Here is a 23,426-nt window from a genome sequence, read left to right as displayed (position 1 = left end):
AAAATTGCAATTAAAATATTATATATATATATATATATATATATGTATTATAAATATAATTCGGTTTTTCGGTTTTGTTCGGTTTTAAAAAATCCGAACCGAACCGAACCTAAAAACCGAAATTTTATGAAAAAAAAACCGAACCGAACCTAAAAACCAAAATTTTATGAAAAAAAAACCGAACCGAACCGAAAAACCGAAAAAACCGAACCATATTTTAAAATTTCGGTTTGGATCGGTTCGGTTATTCGGTTTCGAATTTTTTGCTCACCCCTAGCTGGCGTGGGCTGTGAGATGTATCAATGGTGAAGAAGGATGTTTGGTGAAGAAGAGGAGCACTAGACGGTGGGGCAGCAGGTGGGGGCGGCTGGTGTTGGGGTTGAGAATTGGAAAGGGATAATTATTTATTTTATTTTTTTTGTTTAGTTATATAAGGGTAAAATTGTAATTTACTTTTTAATCTATAGTTGTATCTATTGTATTCCCTCCGTCCCAATAATGAAGTCTCCTTTGTTTTGGACACGGGTATTTAGGAGAGGTAAAGTTGATGTTAAATTAGTAGGGACCACATAATTAGTGCTTCAATTAATGTTATTTTATTTCTTAATTAAAGCAACTAATCAAGTCTCTGCGCCTCTCTCTCTGCACGTGAGTTCTGCGCCGTCGTTCGCCGGCTGTTTCAGCCGCCGGCGAGGCTGTTGGCCGTGACTCCGTCCCCCTTTCTCTGGCTCACTGAACACCCACACATACACTCAATCGAAACATGCAAGTTCAGCCCCAAAACTTCCTCCTCCATCTAGGATCCGCCGCCGCCGCTGCTGAGGGGCCGGCGAGTCGCCGCCCTTATTCCTTCTTCGGTTGGCGTCACTTCCCCCTTCCTCTTCACTGTCATTCTCTCCATTTCTCTTCCTCACACTCAATTTCTCAAAATCGAGCCCAAATCTCTTCTCTCTCTTCTCGCCGTTCTCTCTTGCAAAACACACACACACAGATCTCTGGCAGAACACACACATACATAAAGGCATCCTTCATCCCGAAAATCAAAGATACACAATCAAAGATACAGAGTCGAGAAGGGCTCGAGCTTTCCGATTCGAAATATTCCGACGAGGAGAAGGTAGAGGAAATTGAAGGAGAACCGACGACTGGCTACGCCGGCTGGTGTGAGTCGTGGTCGCAGAAGCCCTCCGGCGACTGGAAGTGGATGAGTCGCGGCGGAGAAGAGCCGCGAGTGGACGCCTGAACGGTGGGGTGTGAACTGCGAAGGGGTGGGTGGCCTGACCGCCTGAGTCGTGCCGCGCGAACGACGGCGCCGGACGGAGAATTAAACGAGAGGGAAAGGCGGCGATTATGCTACAGAGAGAGAGGCGGCGATTTGAGAGTGAAGAGAGGGGAGAGAGAGAGAGAGAGAGAGAGAGAGAGAGAGAGAGAGAGTGACAAAGAGAGAGAGAATAGAGAGAGAAGAAATAGAGAGCATTGTTAATTCAACTAATTCTAGCCTAATTTTTGCCAAAAAGGGAAAAGAGACTTGAATATTGGGACGACCCAAAAAGGAATAGGAGACTTGAATATTGGGACGGAGTGAGTATCAAACAATAATATTAGTTATCTTAGCATTTATATCTTATTTATCAAACACCTATAAAATATTAACAATCTCACTCAATCTATATTATTTATCTAGATTTTATTTATCATCCTTTATCTCATCACACCTATCAAACACACCCTTATTTAAAACACTCTAAAATATACTCCCTCCGTCCACCAATCAACTACCCATTTGCCTCTAAAATTTTGTCCACCAATTAACTACCTACTCTGCTTTTTGGACATATATACCCTCCCTTACTTTATAAATTACTACACTTTACCAATTGGACCCACCACACTCTACCATTACTTGTCTACTTAAACTAATTTTGATATTAATTAAATGGAGTAGGATATTTTAAATTTCCAGTTTATTTATTTTCTAAAATTTTTATTTCCAATTTATTTATTTTCGGAATTTTCAGTATATTTATTTTCTGAATTTTCAGTTTATTTATTTATTTATTTCCAGTTTCCTTTATCATTATCACTTATTTATTTATTTCCAGTTTATTTATTTTTCAATTTTCAGTTTATTTATTTATTTATTTATTTTCTGAAAATTTTAATTCCATTTTATTTATTCATTTATTTATTTCCAGTTTATTTATTTTCTGAATTTTCAGTTTATTTATTTTCGAATTTTCAGTTTATTTATTTTCTAATTTTTCAGTTTATTTATTTATTTATTTTCCAATTTATTTATTTTTCAATTTTCAGTTTATTTATTTATTTATTTTCTGAAAATTTTAATTCCAGTTTATTTATTCATTTATTTATTTCCAGTTTATTTATTTTCCGAATTTTCAGTTTATTTATTTTCCAATTTATTTATTTTCTGAATTTTCAGTTTATTTATTTATTTTCAAACTTTAAGTTTATTAAGTTTCTAAAAAAAATAATTTTCCAGATTTTAATTTATTTATTTTCGAATTTTCAGTTTATTTATTTATTTAATTCCAGTTTGTTTATTTTCTAAAAAAATAATTTTCCAGATTTTAATTTATTTATTTATTTTCGAATTTTCAGTTTATTTATTTAATTCCAGTTTATTTATTTTCTGAATTTTCAGTTTATTTAATTATTTATTTTCGGATTTTGAGTTTATTTATTTATTTAATTCCATTTTATTTATTTTCTGAATTTTCAGTTTATTTATTTATTTATTTTCGAATTTTCAGTTTATTTATTTATTTCCACTGTATTTATTTTCTGAATTTTCAGTTTATTTATTTATTTTCGAACTTTAAGTTTATTTATTTTCTAAAAAAATAATTTTCCAGATTTTAATTTATTTATTTATTTTTGAATTTTCAGTTTATTTATTTATTTATTTATGTAATTCCAGTTTATTTATTTTCTGAATTTTCAGTTTATTTATTTATTTATTTTCGGATTTTGAGTTTATTTATTTTTTAATTCCATTTTATTTATTTTCTGAATTTTCAGTTTATTTATTTATTTATTTTCGAATTTTCAGTTTATTTATTTGTTTCCATTGTATTTATTTTCTGAATTTTCAGTTTATTTATTTATTTATTCCTACTTTAGTTTATTTATTTTCTAAAAATAATATTTTTCCAGATTTTAAATTATTTATTTATTTTCGAATTTTCAGTTTATTTATTTAATTCCAGTTTATTTATTTTCGAATTTTCAGTTTATTTATTTATTTATTTATTTCCAGTTTATTTATTTTCTGAATTTTCAGTTTATTTATTTATTTATTTCCAGTTTATTTATTTTTGAATTTTCAGTTTATTTATTTATTTATTTATTTCCAGTTTATTTATTTTCTGAATTTTCAGTTTATTTAATTATTTTCCAACTTTAAGTTTATTTATTTTCTAAAAAAATTATTTTCGGAATTTTCAGTTTATTTATTTATTTTTTTTGAATTTTCAGTTTATTTATTTTCCAATTTTTAGTTTATTTAATTAAAGAGTAAAAAAAGAAAGAAAGAAATAGCTTATAAAAAAAAACACTTTAATAAGTCAAGGCATTAAAATAATGTCAAATAGCTAATGAAAGATTAGTAAAAGTAATCAAAATATATTAACACTACCCTTTTAGTCTTTTACACCACTTTTACACCACCTTTTTTAGCTTTCTTAGTTTTCGTGCCGACCATCAAATGGGTAGTTGATTGGTGGACGGAGGGAGTACATATTCTACTGATTGGTGCGCCATTCTATGATTGTTTGAGCTGCCCAAACAAATTCTACTCGGAGTTGAGGTAACTGTGTTTCTTTCATCTCTTCTTCTATTTTCTCTTTTTCTCGTTGGAATGTGTTGTTGCTGTAACTGGAGCAGTGGAGTGTGTGCGTGGAGGATGTGGTTGCCGGTGGTGGCAGGCGGCGGCTGAAGGAAGGAGGAGAATAGATCATTTTATATATTTGCGTGCGTGCCCTAACTTCAAGTCAAATTCCGGTGAATAACAAGCTCTCCAGCATGGACTTTCAAACGATAACTTCAATTTGTCGTTTAGATATCGGGCGACGAAGTAATTGTACGGAGAAGTCTCGCAGCAGAGGATTCTGTTCGCGTGATTCTTTGCTTGAGTTTTTACTCAAAAGTTTCAGCGTCAATTTCGGCATCTCGCAATTGACAGAGGCCGAGTCGGCCAACCCACGGCCGGCGACAGAGGAATTGAAGGGGGAAGGTGGCGGCGGGGGAATTATGATGTGAATTGCTTGAGTTTTCTTTTATGTTACGATCTGATTTATGGCAATTGGTTATAGCTGCTGCTGCTTATATTGTTTCACCACTAAGTTTTATACTCATATACTCATTGTCAAATTTCAGATTGAGGAATAAGTCTGCAAGGATCTATGTCGAGTCGCCACGGTCTCCCGCTCGAAGATGTTAAAATGTTTGTATCATGTTTTAAGTGATTTGATATTTATTCAGTGATGTGGTGCTGAATTCCTCCCTCAGTTTAGAGAGTTAATGTCATCACAAAATGAGTTATGTTATTTTGCAAAAACAATTTGGTCATTCTGTGTTTGATTGTTATTGTTCGTTATTATATCATCTCTTTTTTAAGTAAAGTAAGTTTTTAGGTTACACTCTTATGTTATTTTGTGTTGTGTCTGTTACAGGTGTGTTGGTGTTGTGGGAAGTGGCCAAATGGGTTCGGGAATCGCACAGCTCGCAGCAGTGAATGGCTGTGAGGTGTGGCTTCATGACTCCGACTCTGTGGCTCTCTCAAAAGCACGTGAATCTATCTCCTCGAGAATCGAAAACATGGTCCTCAAAGGCCATCTCACTAAGGTTTTCTTATCATGTTTATTTGATCTGATGTAACTAATGTTTCATTTTCTGATTGGTGATTACTATGCGTTGCAGGTTCTTGATCTTGACTGTTTGCACTAAATTCATATCACAATTCATGTGTTGTAAATGCCACTTGAGAAATTTTCTTGATTGCCTTCAGTTATCATTTTAATTCTTGATCTTCGGAGGGAACTTGGTTAGGGAGGAACATTTGTTTTAGCTTTGGGAAATTATTCGAAAGAACAATTTCAATAGAGCCTTTCATTTTCGTATGTTAATGCCTTCGATTCTATTCATTCGTCTATCTATTTTTGGACGAGTTTACTAAATTGTAGTTTTCTACTTGTAACTGTGAGTTGATCTTCTAAGTTGATTTCCTATAGGAAAAAGGCGCTGAAGCTATAAGGAACTTGAGGTTTACTTCAAATATTGAGGATTTTCACTCTGCGGATATGGTAATTGAGGCCATTGTGGAGTCGGAGGATGTGAAGAAGAAGTTGTTTATTCAATTAGACAACATTGTTAAAAGTTCGTGTATCTTGGCATCAAACACCAGCTCAATCTCAATTACTAGATTAGCTTCTGTGACCAGCCGGCCAAGCCAGGTTTCACATCCAATACTTTATATGACCACCTTGGTTTGATTCATGAATTAGCATCGTTATTCTTTTTAAGCATTCTCATGCAATAACTTTACTAGAGTGTGGGCAGTTTAAGCATTCTAATGCAATAACTTTACTAGGGTGTGGGAAGTGGCGTACTAGAAATTGCACATTTAATGGTGCATCTTTACCAATAAATGTTGCAAAAATAGCTAGGCAGTAGCCAGTAGGACAACTTTTGCAACACCATTTGGTAATGTACTGATATCTAGAGAATATTGATGACTCCGAGGCAACCTGAAGAGTCTCGCAATTTTTTATTATTATATTGAAACAGAATTTACCTATGAACAAATTTTGTCGATGTAAAATAGCAAATATGAAAAATGCTCCAAAGGTTCTTTTTTAGTCTTCATTTAACTGATCTCCTTGCTACACCATAATATATGAATATATACATGGATTTGGTGAAATAGAAAACTTCCCCCGTAGTAGCATGAGGGCCTTGCCTTTTCTATGACAACCGCAGATCATACAAAAACCTATAGTCTAGATTGGTTCCCCATATATATATATAGTTACAGCTCATGGTTTCTGGTCCATGTCATTTTTAGGCAGAATACATGCGATTGTTTGAATCCAGTAAAAAGTGTGTTCGTGTACCTGCAACCTGCTGATTAGTTTCCAATTGGTGCTTACTAATTGTTCTATGATCCCAATGTTTGACTATTTTTAGATTAACAATTACTATCTTTTTCCAATTTCGACTTTGTACTGATTCCATTGGTTTATGTATGATAATTTTCGTATTTGCATCAGTTTGTTATCCGCTTATCAAACAGTGTATTGTGCTCTAATTAAGTACTTGTATTGTTTGCAGGTTATAGGCATGCATTTTATGAATCCTCCACCCGTTATGAAACTAGTTGAGATAATTCGAGGACATAGTACATCAGATGATACATTCAATGCCACAAAATTGTTGGCAGAGAGGTGAGTTAGGAAAAAAAAAATTAACTTTGGTTTTTCTACATGTGCATGTGAAATAACTTTGGTTTTTCTAAGCAGGAAAAATATAAGGAGCACCTTATATTTAGCAGTTTATTACTCCCTCCTATTCAAAATATAAGTCTTCCTAAGCTATGACACACATATTAATAAATAAAAAAATTACCTAATTTAACCCTAATTAATGATAATTAATTAATTAATGTCAAATACTACCACTTCACAAAGAAAACGGTGAATATAATTCAAAATGAATCAGCTTGTATCCTCTAATATTCAATAAATGCACCATAAATAATTTAAAACTAATGAAAAACACTAAAACGACCTATAATTTGAATAGGAGGGAGTATTAAATAAACCTGATGAACTTATATCAAACAGAACAATTAACTAAAAATTATAATTTATTAGTTTTATGTAATGTTCCACATACATTGAGGCAATTACAGAATTTTTTATGTATCAAGTCTTGGTGTTATTTACCAACTTTTAAGAAGTATGCTTATTTACCCAACCTTTTGAAATTTATCCTTTCTACCTATCTTCTTACTTTTATTGAACTATACCCTTGTAGGCGTTGGTGGTAGGTGGTTCATTTTTTTTTGGTACTATTATGATTTATGATTTGTGTAACTGTACAGGTAATGTTATAATTGTTCAACATTTAAAAGTTGGGTATTAAAATTATTTTCTAAAACTTGGATAGAAAAGATTTTTTATTTCCTGATATTTGATTAATGTATATATTTCATGGCTGAGCGTCAAATGTTTATGTTTTTACATTGAATAGTGGGTTGGATTGCAGGTTTGGCAAGAAGATTGTTTGTTCCCAGGATTTCTCCGGCTTCATTGTAAATCGTATTCTAATGCCGATGATAAATGAAGCATTTTATGCACTGTACACGGGTGTGGCAACGAAGGAGGACATCGATGCAGGAATGAAGCTGGGAACAAACCATCCGATGGGTCCGTTGGAACTCGCTGATCACATCGGACTCGATGTTTGCTTGTCAATAATGAAAGTCCTCCATGCGGGCTTAGGGGAGAGTAAGTATCTGCCCTGCCCTTTGCTCACGCAGTACGTCGACGCCGGTCGCCTTGGTAGGAAGAAGGGCGTCGGTGTGTACAATTACAGTAAAATGTGAAGAGTTCTTCTCTGCAACTCTAGGGATCTCAGCTCTGCCTTGTTAGTGATCAAAAATGTAGATTCAATAATAGGTGTTGTTGTCCCATGTGGTTATCTCTTCTGCTTAAAAATGTGTACGAGCTGAAAATTTGTTTTGCAATAATACAGAAAGAAACTTATAAGAAAGCAACGGATGTAAGTGTACGTTTAGACAAGAACTACATTGTATTATGTATTTATGTTTTACATTTGATTTAAAAATTGAAGAGTAAAATAAGATGTTGCCAGATCATTGACATTCTTGGTTTGGGATGGAGACACTCACAACTTGCAAACCAACCTGTCGATCTTTTTCTTTTCCATTTTTTAGAAGATGATTAATAATGATTTTCATTTTTCTTGTGTGATGATTCCAAATCCCCAATCTAATAACTATAAGAAGAAGTTAATCAATTGAGATGTGCTTTGATGTCAACTAACGCGTCAAACTAGCTTGATAGCTTTAGAATTCATAGAATCGATTTCAAAATATTACTCCCTCGACTCTCTCCGTCTTATTAAAATAGACTCAATTCTTTTGGATACAGACATCAAAAAACTCTTTTTTTTTTAAAAAAAAAAAAGTGGTGTGGTTCACACCATTAAATATTTAAAGTACATTTTTAATCTCCCAAAATAAAAAATGAATCTATTCAAGTGGGACACTTAAAATGGAAAACAAAACTATTCTAATGGGTTGAAGAAAGATATGCTAGTCCTAGACTCATGTCATGAGCTTAAGACCATACAAATCCCCGAGTAAATCATCCTACTTGCACCATTATCTGAAACAGATAAAAAATAAAAGGGTAAATATCACTTTATGTCCCATCGTTTGGCCGAATTATCGATTATGTCCAACTTATCGATAATATCTAATCGGTACCCAACCTAACAACATTTTTTTCAATTGTGTCCCCTAAAAATTTGCCGGCGCCCGGAAGATGATGTGGAACGCCGGAAACTGTGACGTGGATTTATTAAAACAGTGGGATTTGCCAGATATAATAAACTTAAAAAAAAATAAACAAAATGAATCTATGTGGCACTAAAATAAATCTAACGACACCGTTTTAACATAAGAACTAAATCAAAGAACAAATTTCAGTCTTTCTCAATATTTCTCACTACAGTCGAAAGAAGAGAGGGGATTGAAGAAGCTCTGTGAAATTCGAAGAATTGCAAGGGTTGATCGACGGCGCGACATTCCCAATCGGTAGGGTGATTCTGAGCGACGGCGAATGCTCCAATCGGTAGGTTGATTTTGAACCCTAGTTCTTCGATTTTCTTCAGTTTTTGCGATTCCTTAAACCAGAAATTCTAGTTCGTCGATTTTGAATGCTCCACACATCATACTAGTTCTTCGATTTTGAATGCTCCACATTGAACCCTAGTTCTTCGATTTTGATGATTTTACTTGTTCTTTTCTTGTTTTGAGCACTTTTCTTGTTTATTTTTTTCGCTGTAATTGTCTTCTTGCTCCCAAGTTGATAGATTTTTTTTTCCATACAGAAATGGCTCTCATTGTTCTTTTCAGAATGTGGCATGGTGGTTCTTTTGTGGCTAATGACAAGGAGTATGTAGGGGCGCAAGATTATATGGATATTGATGATTATGATGTATTTGTATGGGAGGATTCATTTGTGGCTGAGTTGTTGCAATCTGATTTGGGGTATGAGACAATACGAAGATATGGGTTTAAAGATAAGGAGAATGGTGGGTTTCTGTTTGTTGATCCTGAGGATCGTTCAATAGATTTCATGAGTCTTGTTAGAAATATTTGTTGAGTGTGAGAAAGGAGGGGCTCAAGATGTAGTAATTGAGCAAGAGAAGGGTGTGCAAAAAATGATAGAAGAAGAGCAGCTTCAAGTTGAAGTAGAAGAAGAGCAGCTTGAAGTTGAAGTAGAAGAAGAGAGCGAGGATTCCGACTATGAAGTAGACATCAATGTGTTGGAAGATGAGGATGAGACAGATGATGGGATGGAGGACATGGACTTCTCTGACGAAGATGATGAATTTCTTGACGCGAGAAGAGATGAGAGAGTTAATCGATTGCAAAGAGTGGCTGAAGTGACTAAGGAGAAAGGAAAACAGGTGGCTGAAGTGAATAAGGAGAAAGGAAAAGCAGTGGCTGTCGAGAATGTAGCAGAAAATGTTGTTCTTGATGAGGAGGAGGCTGATTCCGACACTTCATGCGCAAGTTTGGACAGTGATGGCAATAGGAAAGTGAAGTCCAAGGTATACTCCTCTGACATTGCTTACACTGATTTGAAGTTAGAACTTGGAATGCGGTTTAAAGATTCGAAAGAGTGTCAAGATGTTGTTAGGCATTGGGCAGTGACTAACGGATATAACATAAGGTGGACAAAGAGTGCACGTGAAAAAGTTTGTGCCGTTTGCTCAGAGGGATGCAAATGGAGGTTGTATGCTTCCAAAGTACATGGAGAGTCGACGTGTATTATTAAGACTTTAACTGGGGAGCATACCTGTACAAGGACTCAAAACAATCGCCAAGTGACGTCTAAGTTTGTGGCTGACCACTTCATGGACAAGATCAAGACCAATGCCAACATCAATATCAAAGAGATGATAAAGGAGATGCGGCTAACTTATGGAGTCAATGTTAGGCCTTTGTTATGTTATAGGGGGAAAAAAATGGCGTTGGAGGCCATACGTGGTACATTTGATGACCATTATGCAAAGCTTCGGCCTTATATGTTAGAGTTGATGAAGACAGCCCGGGAGGGACGATTTGAAGTGAAGACACATCTGGATAAGTTTGATAGATGTGTATTTGAGAGAATTTACATTGGCTTCTCGGCTTTACGTAGAGGATTTCTCATCGGCTGCAGAAGGTACATTGGATTCGATGCATGCTTCCTCAAGACAGTGCTAGGAGGGGCTTTGTTGGCTGCGGTTTCCAAGGATTGCAACAACCGCATGTATCCAATTGCATGGGCAGTTGTAGAGAAGGAAAACGAAGCAAGCTGAAATTTGTTCTTTGATTTAGTTCTTATGTTAAAACGGTGTCGTTAGATTTATTTTAGTGCCACATAGATTCATTTTGTTTATTTTTTTTAAGTTTATTATATCTGGCAAATCCCACTGTTTTAATAAATCCACGTCACAGTTTCCGGCGTTCCACATCATCTTCCGGGCGCCGGCAAATTTTTAGGGGACACAATTGAAAAAATGTTGTTAGGTTGTGTACCGATTAGACATTATCGATAAGTTGAGACATAATCGATAATTCGGCCAAACGATGGGACATAAAGTGATATTTACCCAAAATAAAACATTTAATCATGGAATTTTAAATAAGTACTGATATTACAATTGTTTAGAAATTTTATTAGATTACGACATTTATTATTTAACATGGCCCGTCTAGCTCAGTTGGTAGAGCGCAAGGCTCTTAACCTTGTGGTCGTGGGTTCGAGCCCCACGGTGGGCGCCTTTTTATTTTACTAAAAATAGTACTATTTGCATTTGTACAAAAATAGAATATACTCCTTTTTTTAGTTTAAATTTTTTCGTAAAATAGAATATGTTTATTTACCTTTTTGAGTTTAAATTCCTCACCAGCCAATCCTTTTTCAGTTAAATTATTTATTCTCTCTCTTTCATCCTACTTTGGGATATAACACAAGAGAGAGATGGTGGACTAAATTGATGGATTCAGTTTCAACGGATTCGGAGCTGTTAACGTTGTTTTTCAAGAATAAATCTGTATTTTTCCACAAAACCAACAACGACAAAACATTTTCTGCCTAAATAAGCTTTGCAATAAATTTTTGTGTCTTTATTCCTTTGGCAAGGGTTTGCTTCACCGTACAATTCTCTGAAAAAAAACATATCTAATCCTATAGTTTGTTCGTTTCATTAAACACAGATCCAAAGTTGAAACCATTAATAACACTTAACCACTATGCTTTGGGAAACAAAGACCAGAAACCACCATTGCCTCTCTTCTTCCTCCTTTCCCCTCAACAACAACTCCATCATACACACATATCTCACATCATACAAACAAAGCATACACAAACCTTTGACAAATCTAGCTAACATAGAAAACACCTGTTTTTTCAACCACCAGCACTATACATAAGAATGCATTTGAACTGCATTTGTGAGCAAGAAACGATGACGGGATCCGACGCCATATCCTCTAGGAATATCAGACACTGGAATAAGACTCCATCTTTTACTTTTCTATATTAGCCAACTTATCTACAGTATCTGCATCCTAACTCGTCTTAAATGGTTTTCCAACGAGCATATACTGAACTACAAGGATTGCAGAACACTACCTAATTTATCTTATGTTCAAGAATTCAAATTATGGGTGAGTAAGTTTGGCCCATAGATCATCTACATGCTAGTGTAACACTCGACCATTTTGCTGTGTCCTCGATGAGACTCTGCTTTCACCAATGAACTGCACCTAAATCTTTCTTGCATCAAATTATCCACATAATACACCAAAAGAGAATGGCAAGGGACCTTCTTTGACTCCTATGATCCAAATGGTGAATGTAATATAAATTAAACACCCTTTTTAATAAGAAAATATGCTAAACACTTAGAACTTGTGTCATGTAGCTCCAAGTAGTTGGAAAAGATATGTAAACTAATCAAAAAATAAACCAATGAATGAGCTATGAATAGGCCTTATCATCTGAAGGGGCAACAATGATTTAGATGGTGCTCTGAAACAGAACACAAACTCAACAACATTGAAAAATTCAAGCTCAAACAACTGAAAAAATCGAAACACATTGAGAAACAAGGAATCAAAGAAGCAGAATTCTGCCCATAACTGGAGTGGAGAGAGATATACCGAACTTGGATTGGCCATAAAAATTGAAGCTACAAGTTAGAATTGCAAAGCTATTTTCACCCTAATTATCAAAGTGGAAATCACACTGCACATTGTCGTATCAAAATCAAATTACACACAACAGAGTCCGAAACCCTAAACCCCCAAACAGAAACCAAGATCAAAACCAGAAAAGAGGAACATACATCAATGAGCCATATACATAATCCATAGATACACAAACAGCTATAATTCCAATTCTGAACTAAACAAATTTCAGAAAAAAAAAAAAAAAAAAAAAAAAAAAACACAAAGATTAAACAAAAACCGGAAAATTACCTGCTACTTAATCGAAACTATTTCCGGCTATCATAATCAAGGATCTCGTCATCCGTGACCGACCTCGAGTGCTGAACAATGGATCGCCCGATCGAATTGATCCAATCCTCCTTCTCCTTCTCCGTATCCGCGATGAAATACATGGTATCATTCCGCGTGGACAATTCGAAGGCGAATTGGCGATTGAGGACGTCCTCGGCGCCCTTGACGGTGAGGCAATCGGAGACGGGGATGACGCCGCGCGGGCGGGAGGCGCGGGTGACGTTGGATTCCTTGAACCAGAAGAGCTTGCCCTGCTTGAGGACGAACCAACGGCGGCGCCAGGTCTTGATGTACTCGCCCTGCTTAGTGAGCCAGCCGGCGCGCTCCGCCGCGCCCCAGAACTCGACGCCGTCGTATTCGTCGGCGTTGGCCTGGGTGGCGCCCATCGCGGCTCGCCAGAGGCTCACCATTGATGCAGATTGGGAGATCGAGATGGGAGCAAGGGGAATTGAAAAGTGGAGAGTGGGAGCTGTCACAGCACAAGCTCAATGCTTTTGTTTCTTAGGATTTGTTTTTTTAGTTGGTTAAAGGAGTTGGAAGTTTCCTATCAAATAATGCAAATCAAAATACCAATCTTATCTATACTTATGTAAAATAAAATAAAAATCACAATTTTATTAAACAAAATCAAATACAGGATTAATAATAATCTTGTTAGTATTTTTTTTATACTACATCTCACAATATAATATACTAGTACTATATTAGATTATATATTTGAATAATAGTATATAGTAGTATAAGTTAATACAACAAAATAATATATTTATATATTAATAGCTTTGTTGGAAAACTTTGTCGAAATTAAACATACAGATATTAAATAAGTTCTATAAAATTTAGATCATCCCAACTATGAACTTACACAAAAGTAGTTTAGACAAAAAATATACATCAGTAAGAGGTATATTTGTTTAATAATATATGCAAAAACATCTTTAAAAAATAATATATGTAAAAAAAATGCAATAGTTCATGGTACCGATGCAAAATTTAAATGAAAAGCCAATGTTTAAATGCAACAGTACCAATACTATGTAAAAATATTCAGCTTATAATTTTTAAATTATTTAGTTAAAAATAATTCATAAACTTTAATTATATTAATATAAGTAACGACTTAATCACAAATCCACCAACCATAAGTAAACTACTAAACATTAACTCCTTAAACCTCATGCTGAAAAGAAACACCGAAGATTGCCTCATCTTCGGTGGAGCGAAGGGAGTATATTGAAACATGTTGGTTAAGAATGAGAATGGCAGCATGCATTTTGATAAATGAGTAATTAATTCAGATAGTTGGATAACAATGAAAGAAAAGGAAAATCCAATTTTCTAAAACTTTGATTTTGATAAATATATTCATTTTATGAAATATAAGAGTAACTTAACTTTTAAAATAAAAATCCCTTTCTTAAATTTTACAAATCCTCTCAATTAATTCCTTAATTCAACTTACCCTATAAATAAATACCCAGTGCAGATACAGAACAGAACCGGCATTTGATTTAAATAAAAAGGAAAATATGGCTTTTGATTAAATCCCTAATCAGATATAAAACATTCCATATATTAATTAATTTTATAATGGGCTGCAATTATAGGGCCCACAAAACAATTAGCTATCCCCAAATTCTTGTTTTTTCCGTTGCCGAAAAAAATCATTTCTTGAGTGCCTAATCAGTAATCACAGCAATTGCCGAACATCACCAAAACCGATCGCACACACGATGTCGTATTCTTTCGCCGCCTCGCTCGATCAATTCGGTGTTGACTCGCCGGTATCCGCCGGGACTCATTCGTTTGACGACGGCTACTCGTTTTCCAACTTCGATTCTACCGTCGCCGACTCTCCCCCGCCGATCTACGTCTCCGGCGGAGAGTTCATTGATCCGGCGTTTTTCTCGTCGGAAACAAAGGAAAACGGCCCGATTCTACCGCCGCCGGCCGAGATGGAGCACGAGGAGAGCTATGCGCTCAGAGAATGGAGAAGGTCAAGTCTCTTTTTGATTCTCTTATTAGCGGATTCGCTTGTGTGTTTCGTGGTTTTCTGTCGCTTGGTTGTTCATTAGAGTGAATTTAGGGTTTTTTGTTTTTTGGTTTCTGATTGGGTGTTTGCAATTCATGGACTGTGTTATCAGATTCTTGAGCAGTTAGTGGATTTCTAACTGAGTTAAATGAGGTTATTCTTTACTTTGTGGGTAAAATCTTAATGGGGAATACATTATATGAACATTCTTGGTGTAAAATACTCTTGCTTCCATAGAAACGAAAATTCACCGAATTATTCTTGCGATACAGAATAACTTGGCGTCATCATTAGGGAAAAAAAATCGTTTCTTGTAACCAAAAAGGCCCATATTGCATTTTCTGCATTGCAATGTGTGGGCTGTTTTCTTCATTCTTCTTGAGAAATTTAAATTTTTGGTTGTATCGTTAATTCTAATAGTAATTAGTTTTTAAATTGATCCATGTATTGGCATTCTCAAAAACTGTTTCTAGTGTACCTAACCTTGGAAATGAGTGGCCTTTGGATTCAATATATCATAAGTTGTTGATATTTTTTGTTTATGTTCCACTTGCAAAGTATATTAATGTGTTCCACTTGAAAAGAATATAAATATTTTTATGGCTATTCAGTCTAGCTTGAAGAGTTTCTACATGTAACAATTTCACCAGATATGCTACTGAATATGTGAAGAGTTTCTACATGTGTTACACATTTGACTCACGCAATCGAGGTTCACGTTTGGTTTTGTCTATGTGGTGAACAGACAAAACACTATTCGGTTAGAGGAGAAGGAGAAGAGGCAGAAGGAATTGTTGAGCCAAATCATAGTTGAAGCTGACGAGTACAAGGTTGAATTTCATAGAAAGAGGCAAATTATCTCCGAAAACAACAGAGCGACTAACCGTGAAAAGGAGCAGGTGAGAACGGCCGTGATACGCTAAAGAATCGCATGAATTCACCAGTTTCACTTACACATTTTCTGCATCGAGTGGTGTTTGTGAAAAGGTTATCCCATCAAATTCAAATAACAAGAATTCAATCATGAGTGATTCTTGTTTTTGATCAGGTACTTGTTGCGAAGCTGGAGAAATTCCATGCTGAAGCTGACAAGGATTATTGGAAGTCCATAGCAGAGCTGATTCCCAAGGAGGTTCCCACAATAGAGAAAAGAAAAGGCAAGAAAGATGACGAGAAGAAGGCGTCGATAGTGGTGGTTCGAGGACCTAAGCCTGGGAAACCCACTGATTTATCCAGAATGCGGCAGCTACTACTGAAGCTCAAGCACAGCTCCCCTCCCCACCTCAACCAGTCTCCTGATGTGCCCGTCGTCACCAAGGAGCCCATGGCCGTCGCGTAGCTATATATAAGAACCATGTCGAAGACCAACATTTGTTGCTAGATAGATATATGAGCTTTGTGGCTCCACAAATACTACATTACATTCAACTGGTGTTACATTTGGACAGCCTACATACGAAATGTCTTTTTTGCATTTGGACAGCTTACATGCGAGTAATTTCATAACAGTTGATTTCAGTTGAAAAAACAAAGAGAGAAAGAAAAACATGAAATACAAGTGAAGATAATGTGGTCCAGTTTAAAGGGTCATCACTTGTAAATGTCGATACAAGTGGCCATCATATTCTGCAATTGAATTTTCATTAAAGCCCCATAAAGATGTTGAGAGATTTCTCAAATTAGCTTTGAACAAATTAGAGGTTCAATAATAGGTGTTACATTCCATGGGCCCGACAAACAACAAACTGGAAGACAGTGCTGGTACAGATTAATAGAGGATAGTTGAATGGGCATACTACTCATGATGCATAGTAGAAATTTACACTAACATATAAGACAGCTCTCCAGCTTTTTCCTTTTCTTTTAGGAGAAGAGGGTTGTGTCTCAGTTGTTACTCTTGCTTGCCAGTAGTGGGTGTCTACAACACAAAATAATACGTATCATCATCACCTGCCGCGTAAGCTGCCTGGAGATCGGATACCCTTATCGCTGCTCACATCCTCATCGGCTTCGCCTCCATCCATGCATAGCCCGTTGTTGTTGACACTAAATTCAGAGCTGCAGTTACTGCTTGTCGCAAGCGGAGAATCTGAGATGCTGGTTGTCCTTCTGGTTGGCCCGGATCTCACACTATACATGGAGGATGCAGGGATGTTGGTCATAAGAGGCCGCAGATTGCCTGGAATAGTCCGTCTTATATCCTGCACGAGGCAACACATATAATAAGTCTGCAGTCCAATCATCATGTCGTCAACGAGATGCAAATAGTGAACATGCTTTTGTGCTCTGCTAAATGCTGACAAATGAAAAATATTTTTTTTTAAGATGAGTTTAACAACTTACCATGTGTCTTATGGCCATATCTAAGGATTTCTTTGAAAGTGTTCTTCCAAACCCAGCACTGTCCGGTGATGAAGACTTTCCAGATAAGTTGCTGTGGGGTGAATGTTTATCATCTTGCTTGGGAGGGGCCAGTTTCCTCATATTTATCACCCTTTCGACCATTTTAGTTCCGACTAGAGCAGGGCTCACGTTGTCATTAGCCTTAGCATGCAACCGACTTGCAGCATGAACAGGCACAGAGCTTCCACTGTTATGAATCATGCCATTAGGGGGCCGGCCTCTTGCAGGAGAACAAGATTGTCTTCTAATCCTTCCATTTGAAGCGGGTTCAATAGATGATGACCGAGAACTTGGTGCACCAGGTCTACCTCTAGTGGCTGAAGGTGGCCTGTCAGACAGGGATGTTCTCAGATTTGGTGGAGCATCAAGAGAAAACCCGGGCATCTCTGAAGGCTTCCACGGTCTAGGTCTCACTGTAGGAGAATTTGACCGTGCCTGCATGGGATTTTTTGCGGCAGTAGAAACTGGCTTGGCAACTGAAGAGGCAGTTGGGGACTTTGATGAAACAGCAGGTGTTCGTGTAGCAGTGGATGTTGTTGGTCTACGAGTAGGAGTCGATGATCTGGATGTCGACTTAGATGCTGGTACGGAGGCTCTGCTTGTCGGCGTTGAGGATCTTACAGTAGACCTCGATGTTGGGGTGGAAGATCTTGGAGGAACTGTGGGCTTTGCTGAAGACAATGTGGAGCGAGTAGGCGTTGCAGATCTTGAAGGTTTTGATGTTGTAGTTGACATTACTTTAGATGTGGCGTTGGAGGTAGTCTTAACTGCCGCAGTCGATGCAGATTTATTCGAAGATGAGGTCGAGGTGGATCTAGATATTGAGCTCACAGTTGGACGACCAGTTGGTGTTGCAGGTCTTGACCCAGGACCACCAGAAGAAGTTGGTCGGCGAAGTCCTCCAGTTGAAGTATTTAAACCAGCCCCAGGAGATAAGACTTGCTGTCTAGATGATAAAGTGCTCCTAGCAGGCTCCGATTGGGCATTGGCTAGCTTCAGTCAAAAAAATAAGTTGGAGAAAGTGTTAGATTAATCGAAAATAATGTTTGTTCATGTATATGGCAGATAATTCACTGTGCTGAAACTGCACACAAAATAGGACAAGCTCAGGAGATTCCGACAGAAATAAATGTTGAAAAGCTAAGCTATTTCTATTTCTATTCAACTGGTCCAGCAGATATGACCACGTAAGAACATAAAATACATATCACATCATGAATCAAGTGCATCTCAATCAGTTTTCATGTTTCTGTTACCTAAGATACACAGACATTAGAACAGAGGTTTTCGTTTTTGCAGATTCCTTTGTTCATACAAAGCTGAGGAAGCTGCATGAATATGATGGAAACAAAGTTTATCTGTTTGACTAAATAAGCAACAGGTAGGCCGCATCAGCAAGCTGCACCTACTCTATGTTCTACAGAGGATGATAATGGCAACTTACCATCCTCATCATCTAGCCCCTTACAAGACATGCCCACAAATCAGAGGCTAAATCTAGTACAATCATGCTGTGAACATTTGCTGCCTCCATCAGAAATAGTTTGTTCACTGCAGCCTCTCACATAAATTAAGATTTATTTAAGTATACGAGCAGTCAACAAGGCTTAAAATAATTAAACGTAGTGTTCATTTCCAGGACCACATGAGGGCAATTTTATATTACTATGAAAAACATATCAAATAGAGTAGTGAGACTATATAATTGGAACACCCCAAAACAGAAAGTAAAGAGTAAATATTTGGGAAAGAGGGTGTGTCATATTTCAGCCCAGACAAGGATGAGTCACTTAACAGTTTTATGTCATTGTTGTAGCATAATTTTACTACACCAGTTTAAATGGTTATTGTAGAACAGACAATCAAAAATAAAATTAACTTACTCTAGACTTAAGAGCAGTAGGGCGAGCTTTGGGAGTGCCCAGCTGGCTCATGACAGTTTTGTGTCCTTCCATTTCTAATGAAGGAAAAAGTGGGGTGCCAGGAGGTGTTAAAAGCCTGAAAAATACACAATTATGCATAAATACTAAATACAAAAGAAGATGAAGGGGATTCAGACACAAGTTTTGAACGATAATCTCAAGAAAACCCAAACATAAATAAAAAAATGTGAATTACTCCAAAAGATGCTAAATCATCTCTAAGATGCAAAGATGTTTAAGAATGAACACATTCTTCTTGGTGAATAACCACGCTAGAAACTGCATTATAAGAAAAACAGACAGGCTGAAGAAAATGAAGGATGGACTTTATTCTGTAGTAACCATCGTCAGGCTAATCCAGACTCTAGTCTGTAACCTCTCCAGAGAAAGAGCAGCCGTTGGAGCAAAACAAAAGAATGGTTATCTAAGTTCACAGCGGTCAACTTCTAGCAGAACAATTATGTGCACAAGAGCAAAACTAACATACAATTATCTAACTTCATTGTGGTTAATTTCTAACATGAACATTTATCATCAATAGGCTACATTCGGCTTCTTCATTGTGTATTATCACAAGATATCCACCACTAACCAATTATTTAGTATTTACTAATGAAAAAAAAAAAAAGAACTAAACAGTTGCAGGACATGAACAATTACATTCTGCGTGGGAATATGCAACTATTAACAAAAGTGGCAAGTGTAGTAATAGCATTCAAAATTATATATTCCATGAGAAATATCTGATGAAATGGTATGTATAAACTACAGAAGCATATGATATCCCTATTTGTGGATAGTTGATCCTAAATAAGTATCACTGCAGATAAGTAAACAACAAACAATTGACTGCATATATACTGAAGTGAAGGGCACATATTTGCTTAATTAGCTTGCTAATTACGAGAATACATAATAGTAAAAGAATTTAGAAGAATTTAAGATGACTGTAAAGATCAGAAAAAGATTTCACAGGCAAAGAGAGAAGGATCAACCCTCCAACTAGCCATCCTTCCCATTCCGAAAGAGGTGCTTGGAAATGGTCGAAGTCGTTGCATAGGAGGATCACTATGACTGTATCCCTTGGTAAATTTACCAGACACAAATGATTATTTGATATTATGGATGACTGTCTATTAGACTTAGTTTCATTACCATAATGTACACAGTGCATTCATTGAGCTCCAACCATTAAGATTTCAGCTCAACTTTTAAAGCCTTTTCACACAAGTAACTTAAGACTTCACCTTCATCGGGCTCAACACACCACATGTTGAACATTACTAGCCAAGAGAAGTCTTTCTTTTTTACAAAAAAAAAAAAGACCATACAAGGCATTTTACCAGGAAATCAAAAGAAGTACAAAGTACAGTAACATGCAAGAAATCAGTTCTAATTACCAATCATAATCATTTTTATCATTGTCAGAATTGAGAAAATCATCAGCAACGTTCTTCCGGACAGGCGCAGTGGTACCAGAAGCTATATTAAATATTGGAGAACTACCACTCCTTGGTCCTGCAAACAGGGACATGGGTGAATAATTTTTAAAAAAATAAAAAATAACTTAGATCAAAGACCTACACTCGTATAAATTGAAGATAAGTGGAAGCAATCAAATAAAATAAAATAAGCATAAAATCAGTACACGAATCTACCAAATGCAATATTCAGGTAAAAACGCCCACTGGAAATGTTTTTTCAATCCCATAGGCCATCACAGACGTCATCAAGAAATATTCAAAAGAAAATCTACCAAATAGATAGAGTAAATTAATTGGCAAACTAATCAAGAAACACCTAATCTTCATCAAAGTCCCAACAAAACCATAGAAGACGGAAAAATACACACACACGCATATCATCAACAGAAAAAAAGAAAAATATATATATAATCGAAATTTCATTTCAAATTACCAAGTGGAGCATCGAACTCGTCGGAGTTCTGAAGAAGAAGAAGATCGTTCCTTTCCTTCTCGCGCTTCCGCATTTCCCGAAACAACGCCAAGTCCTCATCTTTATTATCCCTTGGTCTCAGACTCCCGATTTGCCCCCTATCGGGAGCCCTAAAACTCCGGTTCATCCCAAAAAACAATTTAAATACAAGACGATACTGGTTAAGTTAAACCCTAATCTTCCCATTCACATTCCATAATCCACGAATTTAAAAACCCTAGCTCCTCTCTAGCTCAGAAAACGCTTAATCTTCAGGAAGAAAACTGACGACGTTACGTTCCACAGATCGATGAACCAAGCTCCACCACCTGGAGCAATTTACACCAAAAAGCAGCTCAAAATCAGTCCGCACTCCAAATTTTCTCACAAAGGAACAAAATCTCCGCACTCACACACCAAAAAACCACCGCTAAAACCTAGAGAGAGAAAATGCACACACAAAACATCTCCGTGAGCAAAAATGTCAGCAGGCATTTTGAATGTAGAGAGCAGGCATTTTGAATGTAGAGAGAGAGAGTGAGTTTCGGAGAAATGCGAAACTTACACGACGGATCTCTCTACGTACAACGCCCACAGCAGACTTCAAATTAGCAGTGACTAAGCGAAGACAGATCTCAGATCACCGGAATATTCGAGAAAAAACAAATTCGCAAAATTTATCTTCGTTTTTGCTCTACAACATCCTGCAACCAAACGGTGGGTCAGTGAGAGAAAACGAGAGGGGAGATTTGAAGGAGATCGAGAAGAGAGTGGCAGAGGGTGCAATTCGAGGGAAAATGGGGGGCCGAATGGGAAAATTGGGGTTTTCTATCAATTTATACTCCCCACCCCACCGGGTAATGATTATCGAATTTCTTCAGCTGAGGAGAAAGGGAATCCGGTGGAGCAGTTTTTCCTCTTTTTTTTCTTTTTTTATATATTGCTATATCTATATTATTAATATTATTATTATTATTAAATTCAGAAATTTAATTATTAAATTCAGAAATTTAATTTCGGGGGAGTTGCCTAAATTTGGTGGTCCATCACGAGAGAAATTATGAGACATTTGTGATTGGAAAATTTGGAATAAGAAGTTAGAATAGGTCCAATTTATCTTTTGGGATAAGCCCATTTAAGGTTCTTTGTTTCATCATTTTTATCAGTCACATGAATACATGATTAGCTTTTTGTATTTGGTGAAATATTTTTTGGATCTTATTTTATTTTTGTTACTATTTTTTTATTTTTTTGAGGTATACTTTATTTTTGTTGCTATTGAGACTTCATTATCGTGGTTCTCGAAGATGAAGTTTTGTAGTGGCAATTCTCAATATTTAATTATTATTCTTGCTTTTTTGTTTGTTTGTGTAAACGCATTGATAATTGAATTAGACAATGAATAGTGTATTTTGAATTTGAAATGTAATTGTTATGGTAGTAAATATGTATTGCTCCATTAACTTTAATAAGATACTTTTTTTAAGAAAAAAAAAAAGAAAAATTCTTAGAAATTGAGTAGAGGGTAATTTTGTTTTTTTCCACAAAAAATCGAAGAATTGTAGTACTATCATTTATATATTTTACTAGCCTAAACGGATACTTTTCATTATTAGCATTTATCAATTATTTTTTCATCGAATTTGGGTGCATGATCACTGAAGAACAATTGTAAACCCTATTGACTATTTTAAAGGTCTTGAATTAAATGAGAATAATCCAATTACAACGGACATAATGGATAATAATTTCTAAGATGTGAAAGGTTCTACAGTTTGTACTTTTTTTTTTTTTTTTTTTTTTTTTTTTTTTTTTTTTTTTTTTTTTTTTTTTTTTTTGATCGGTCAAAGTCATGTTAGATGTTAGTAGTTAGTTCCCCATCCACTCCAAGAACCACCTTATCTTGTACTTATTAATAAACGGATTAAATTCATCATCGAAGAAAATAATGTTAATCACTCATAGTTAATTGATAATGAAAGGGTTACCATTATTCTTGAGCAATAATTTTTTACCAATACACAACATAGAACAAGACAAAATAATATTTTGTTGAATATGAAAACATTATATTATACTAGTACTCCGCTATAATGTATGGATAAGAAGATGTCCTCTCAACCTCAAAATTACAATTATTTAATTCTAATTCAATTTCCATCGTAAGTTTCTTTCCAGCTATGAAGCAATGCATGGGAGATTCTTCTCACCGTTAAATAAAATTAGAATGGATCCACCGTGAATCTTAATGATCGAATGACTGAAAATGATTCTTCATTCTTATTTT

At 35.9% G+C, this 23,426-nt stretch overlaps 4 protein-coding genes and 1 non-coding gene across 10 annotated transcripts; 3 read left to right on the top strand and 2 right to left on the bottom strand.

Annotated features, from left to right (window-relative positions):
• Nucleotides 1–3,756: 3,756 nt before the first annotated feature.
• Nucleotides 3,757–7,900, top strand: LOC131005723 (uncharacterized). Of its 3 annotated transcripts, XM_057932777.1 has the most exons (7): nucleotides 3,774–3,993; nucleotides 4,082–4,277; nucleotides 4,399–4,465; nucleotides 4,695–4,866; nucleotides 5,253–5,474; nucleotides 6,352–6,464; nucleotides 7,288–7,900. In XM_057932777.1, exons 3-7 carry the CDS (start codon nucleotides 4,425–4,427, stop codon nucleotides 7,625–7,627), a joined length of 888 nt encoding a protein of 295 aa, XP_057788760.1. In that variant the 5' UTR covers nucleotides 3,774–3,993; nucleotides 4,082–4,277; nucleotides 4,399–4,424; the 3' UTR covers nucleotides 7,628–7,900. The 3 variants fall into 3 exon arrangements, with proteins under 3 accessions (XP_057788758.1, XP_057788760.1, XP_057788759.1); XM_057932775.1 differs by lacking the exon at nucleotides 4,082–4,277 and having other exon boundaries at nucleotides 3,757–3,829; XM_057932776.1 differs by lacking the exon at nucleotides 4,082–4,277 and having other exon boundaries at nucleotides 3,802–4,023.
• Nucleotides 7,901–8,129: 229 nt separating this feature from the next.
• Nucleotides 8,130–13,368, bottom strand: LOC131005722 (pleckstrin homology domain-containing protein 1-like). Of its 3 annotated transcripts, none has more exons than XM_057932774.1 (2): nucleotides 12,806–13,368; nucleotides 8,130–8,432 (listed from the first exon to the last, which is right to left on the bottom strand). In XM_057932774.1, exon 1 carries the CDS (start codon nucleotides 13,255–13,257, stop codon nucleotides 12,823–12,825), a length of 435 nt encoding a protein of 144 aa, XP_057788757.1. In that variant the 5' UTR covers nucleotides 13,258–13,368; the 3' UTR covers nucleotides 8,130–8,432; nucleotides 12,806–12,822. The 3 variants fall into 3 exon arrangements, with proteins under 3 accessions (XP_057788757.1, XP_057788755.1, XP_057788756.1); XM_057932772.1 differs by lacking the exon at nucleotides 8,130–8,432 and adding an exon at nucleotides 11,539–12,162; XM_057932773.1 differs by lacking the exon at nucleotides 8,130–8,432 and adding an exon at nucleotides 11,539–12,091.
• On the top strand, nucleotides 11,029–11,101 carry TRNAK-CUU (transfer RNA lysine (anticodon CUU)). Its single transcript has one exon. It is a non-coding gene; the product is annotated as a tRNA-Lys (tRNA).
• Nucleotides 13,369–14,383: 1,015 nt separating the features above from the next.
• On the top strand, nucleotides 14,384–16,353 carry LOC131005721 (clathrin light chain 2). Its single transcript, XM_057932771.1, has 3 exons — nucleotides 14,384–14,843; nucleotides 15,625–15,778; nucleotides 15,928–16,353. Exons 1-3 carry the CDS (start codon nucleotides 14,581–14,583, stop codon nucleotides 16,216–16,218), a joined length of 708 nt encoding a protein of 235 aa, XP_057788754.1. The 5' UTR covers nucleotides 14,384–14,580; the 3' UTR covers nucleotides 16,219–16,353.
• A 150-nt stretch (nucleotides 16,354–16,503) lies between these two features.
• On the bottom strand, nucleotides 16,504–22,104 carry LOC131005720 (uncharacterized). 2 transcript variants are annotated; one of them, XM_057932769.1, is made up of 7 exons: nucleotides 21,705–22,056; nucleotides 21,557–21,576; nucleotides 21,122–21,468; nucleotides 20,605–20,722; nucleotides 19,166–19,280; nucleotides 17,223–18,275; nucleotides 16,504–17,080 (listed from the first exon to the last, which is right to left on the bottom strand). In XM_057932769.1, exons 3-7 carry the CDS (start codon nucleotides 21,285–21,287, stop codon nucleotides 16,826–16,828), a joined length of 1,707 nt encoding a protein of 568 aa, XP_057788752.1. In that variant the 5' UTR covers nucleotides 21,288–21,468; nucleotides 21,557–21,576; nucleotides 21,705–22,056; the 3' UTR covers nucleotides 16,504–16,825. The 2 variants fall into 2 exon arrangements, with proteins under 2 accessions (XP_057788752.1, XP_057788753.1); XM_057932770.1 differs by lacking the exon at nucleotides 21,557–21,576 and having other exon boundaries at nucleotides 21,705–22,104.
• Between the last annotated feature and the right edge of the window lie 1,322 nt (nucleotides 22,105–23,426).

The sequence above is a fragment of the Salvia miltiorrhiza genome, chromosome 1 (assembly GCF_028751815.1).
Source record: "Salvia miltiorrhiza cultivar Shanhuang (shh) chromosome 1, IMPLAD_Smil_shh, whole genome shotgun sequence".
NCBI classification, from domain to species: Eukaryota; Viridiplantae; Streptophyta; class Magnoliopsida; order Lamiales; family Lamiaceae; genus Salvia; species Salvia miltiorrhiza.
Note: the sequence above shows the minus strand (reverse complement) of the source record. Positions and strands in the feature narration are given on the sequence as shown.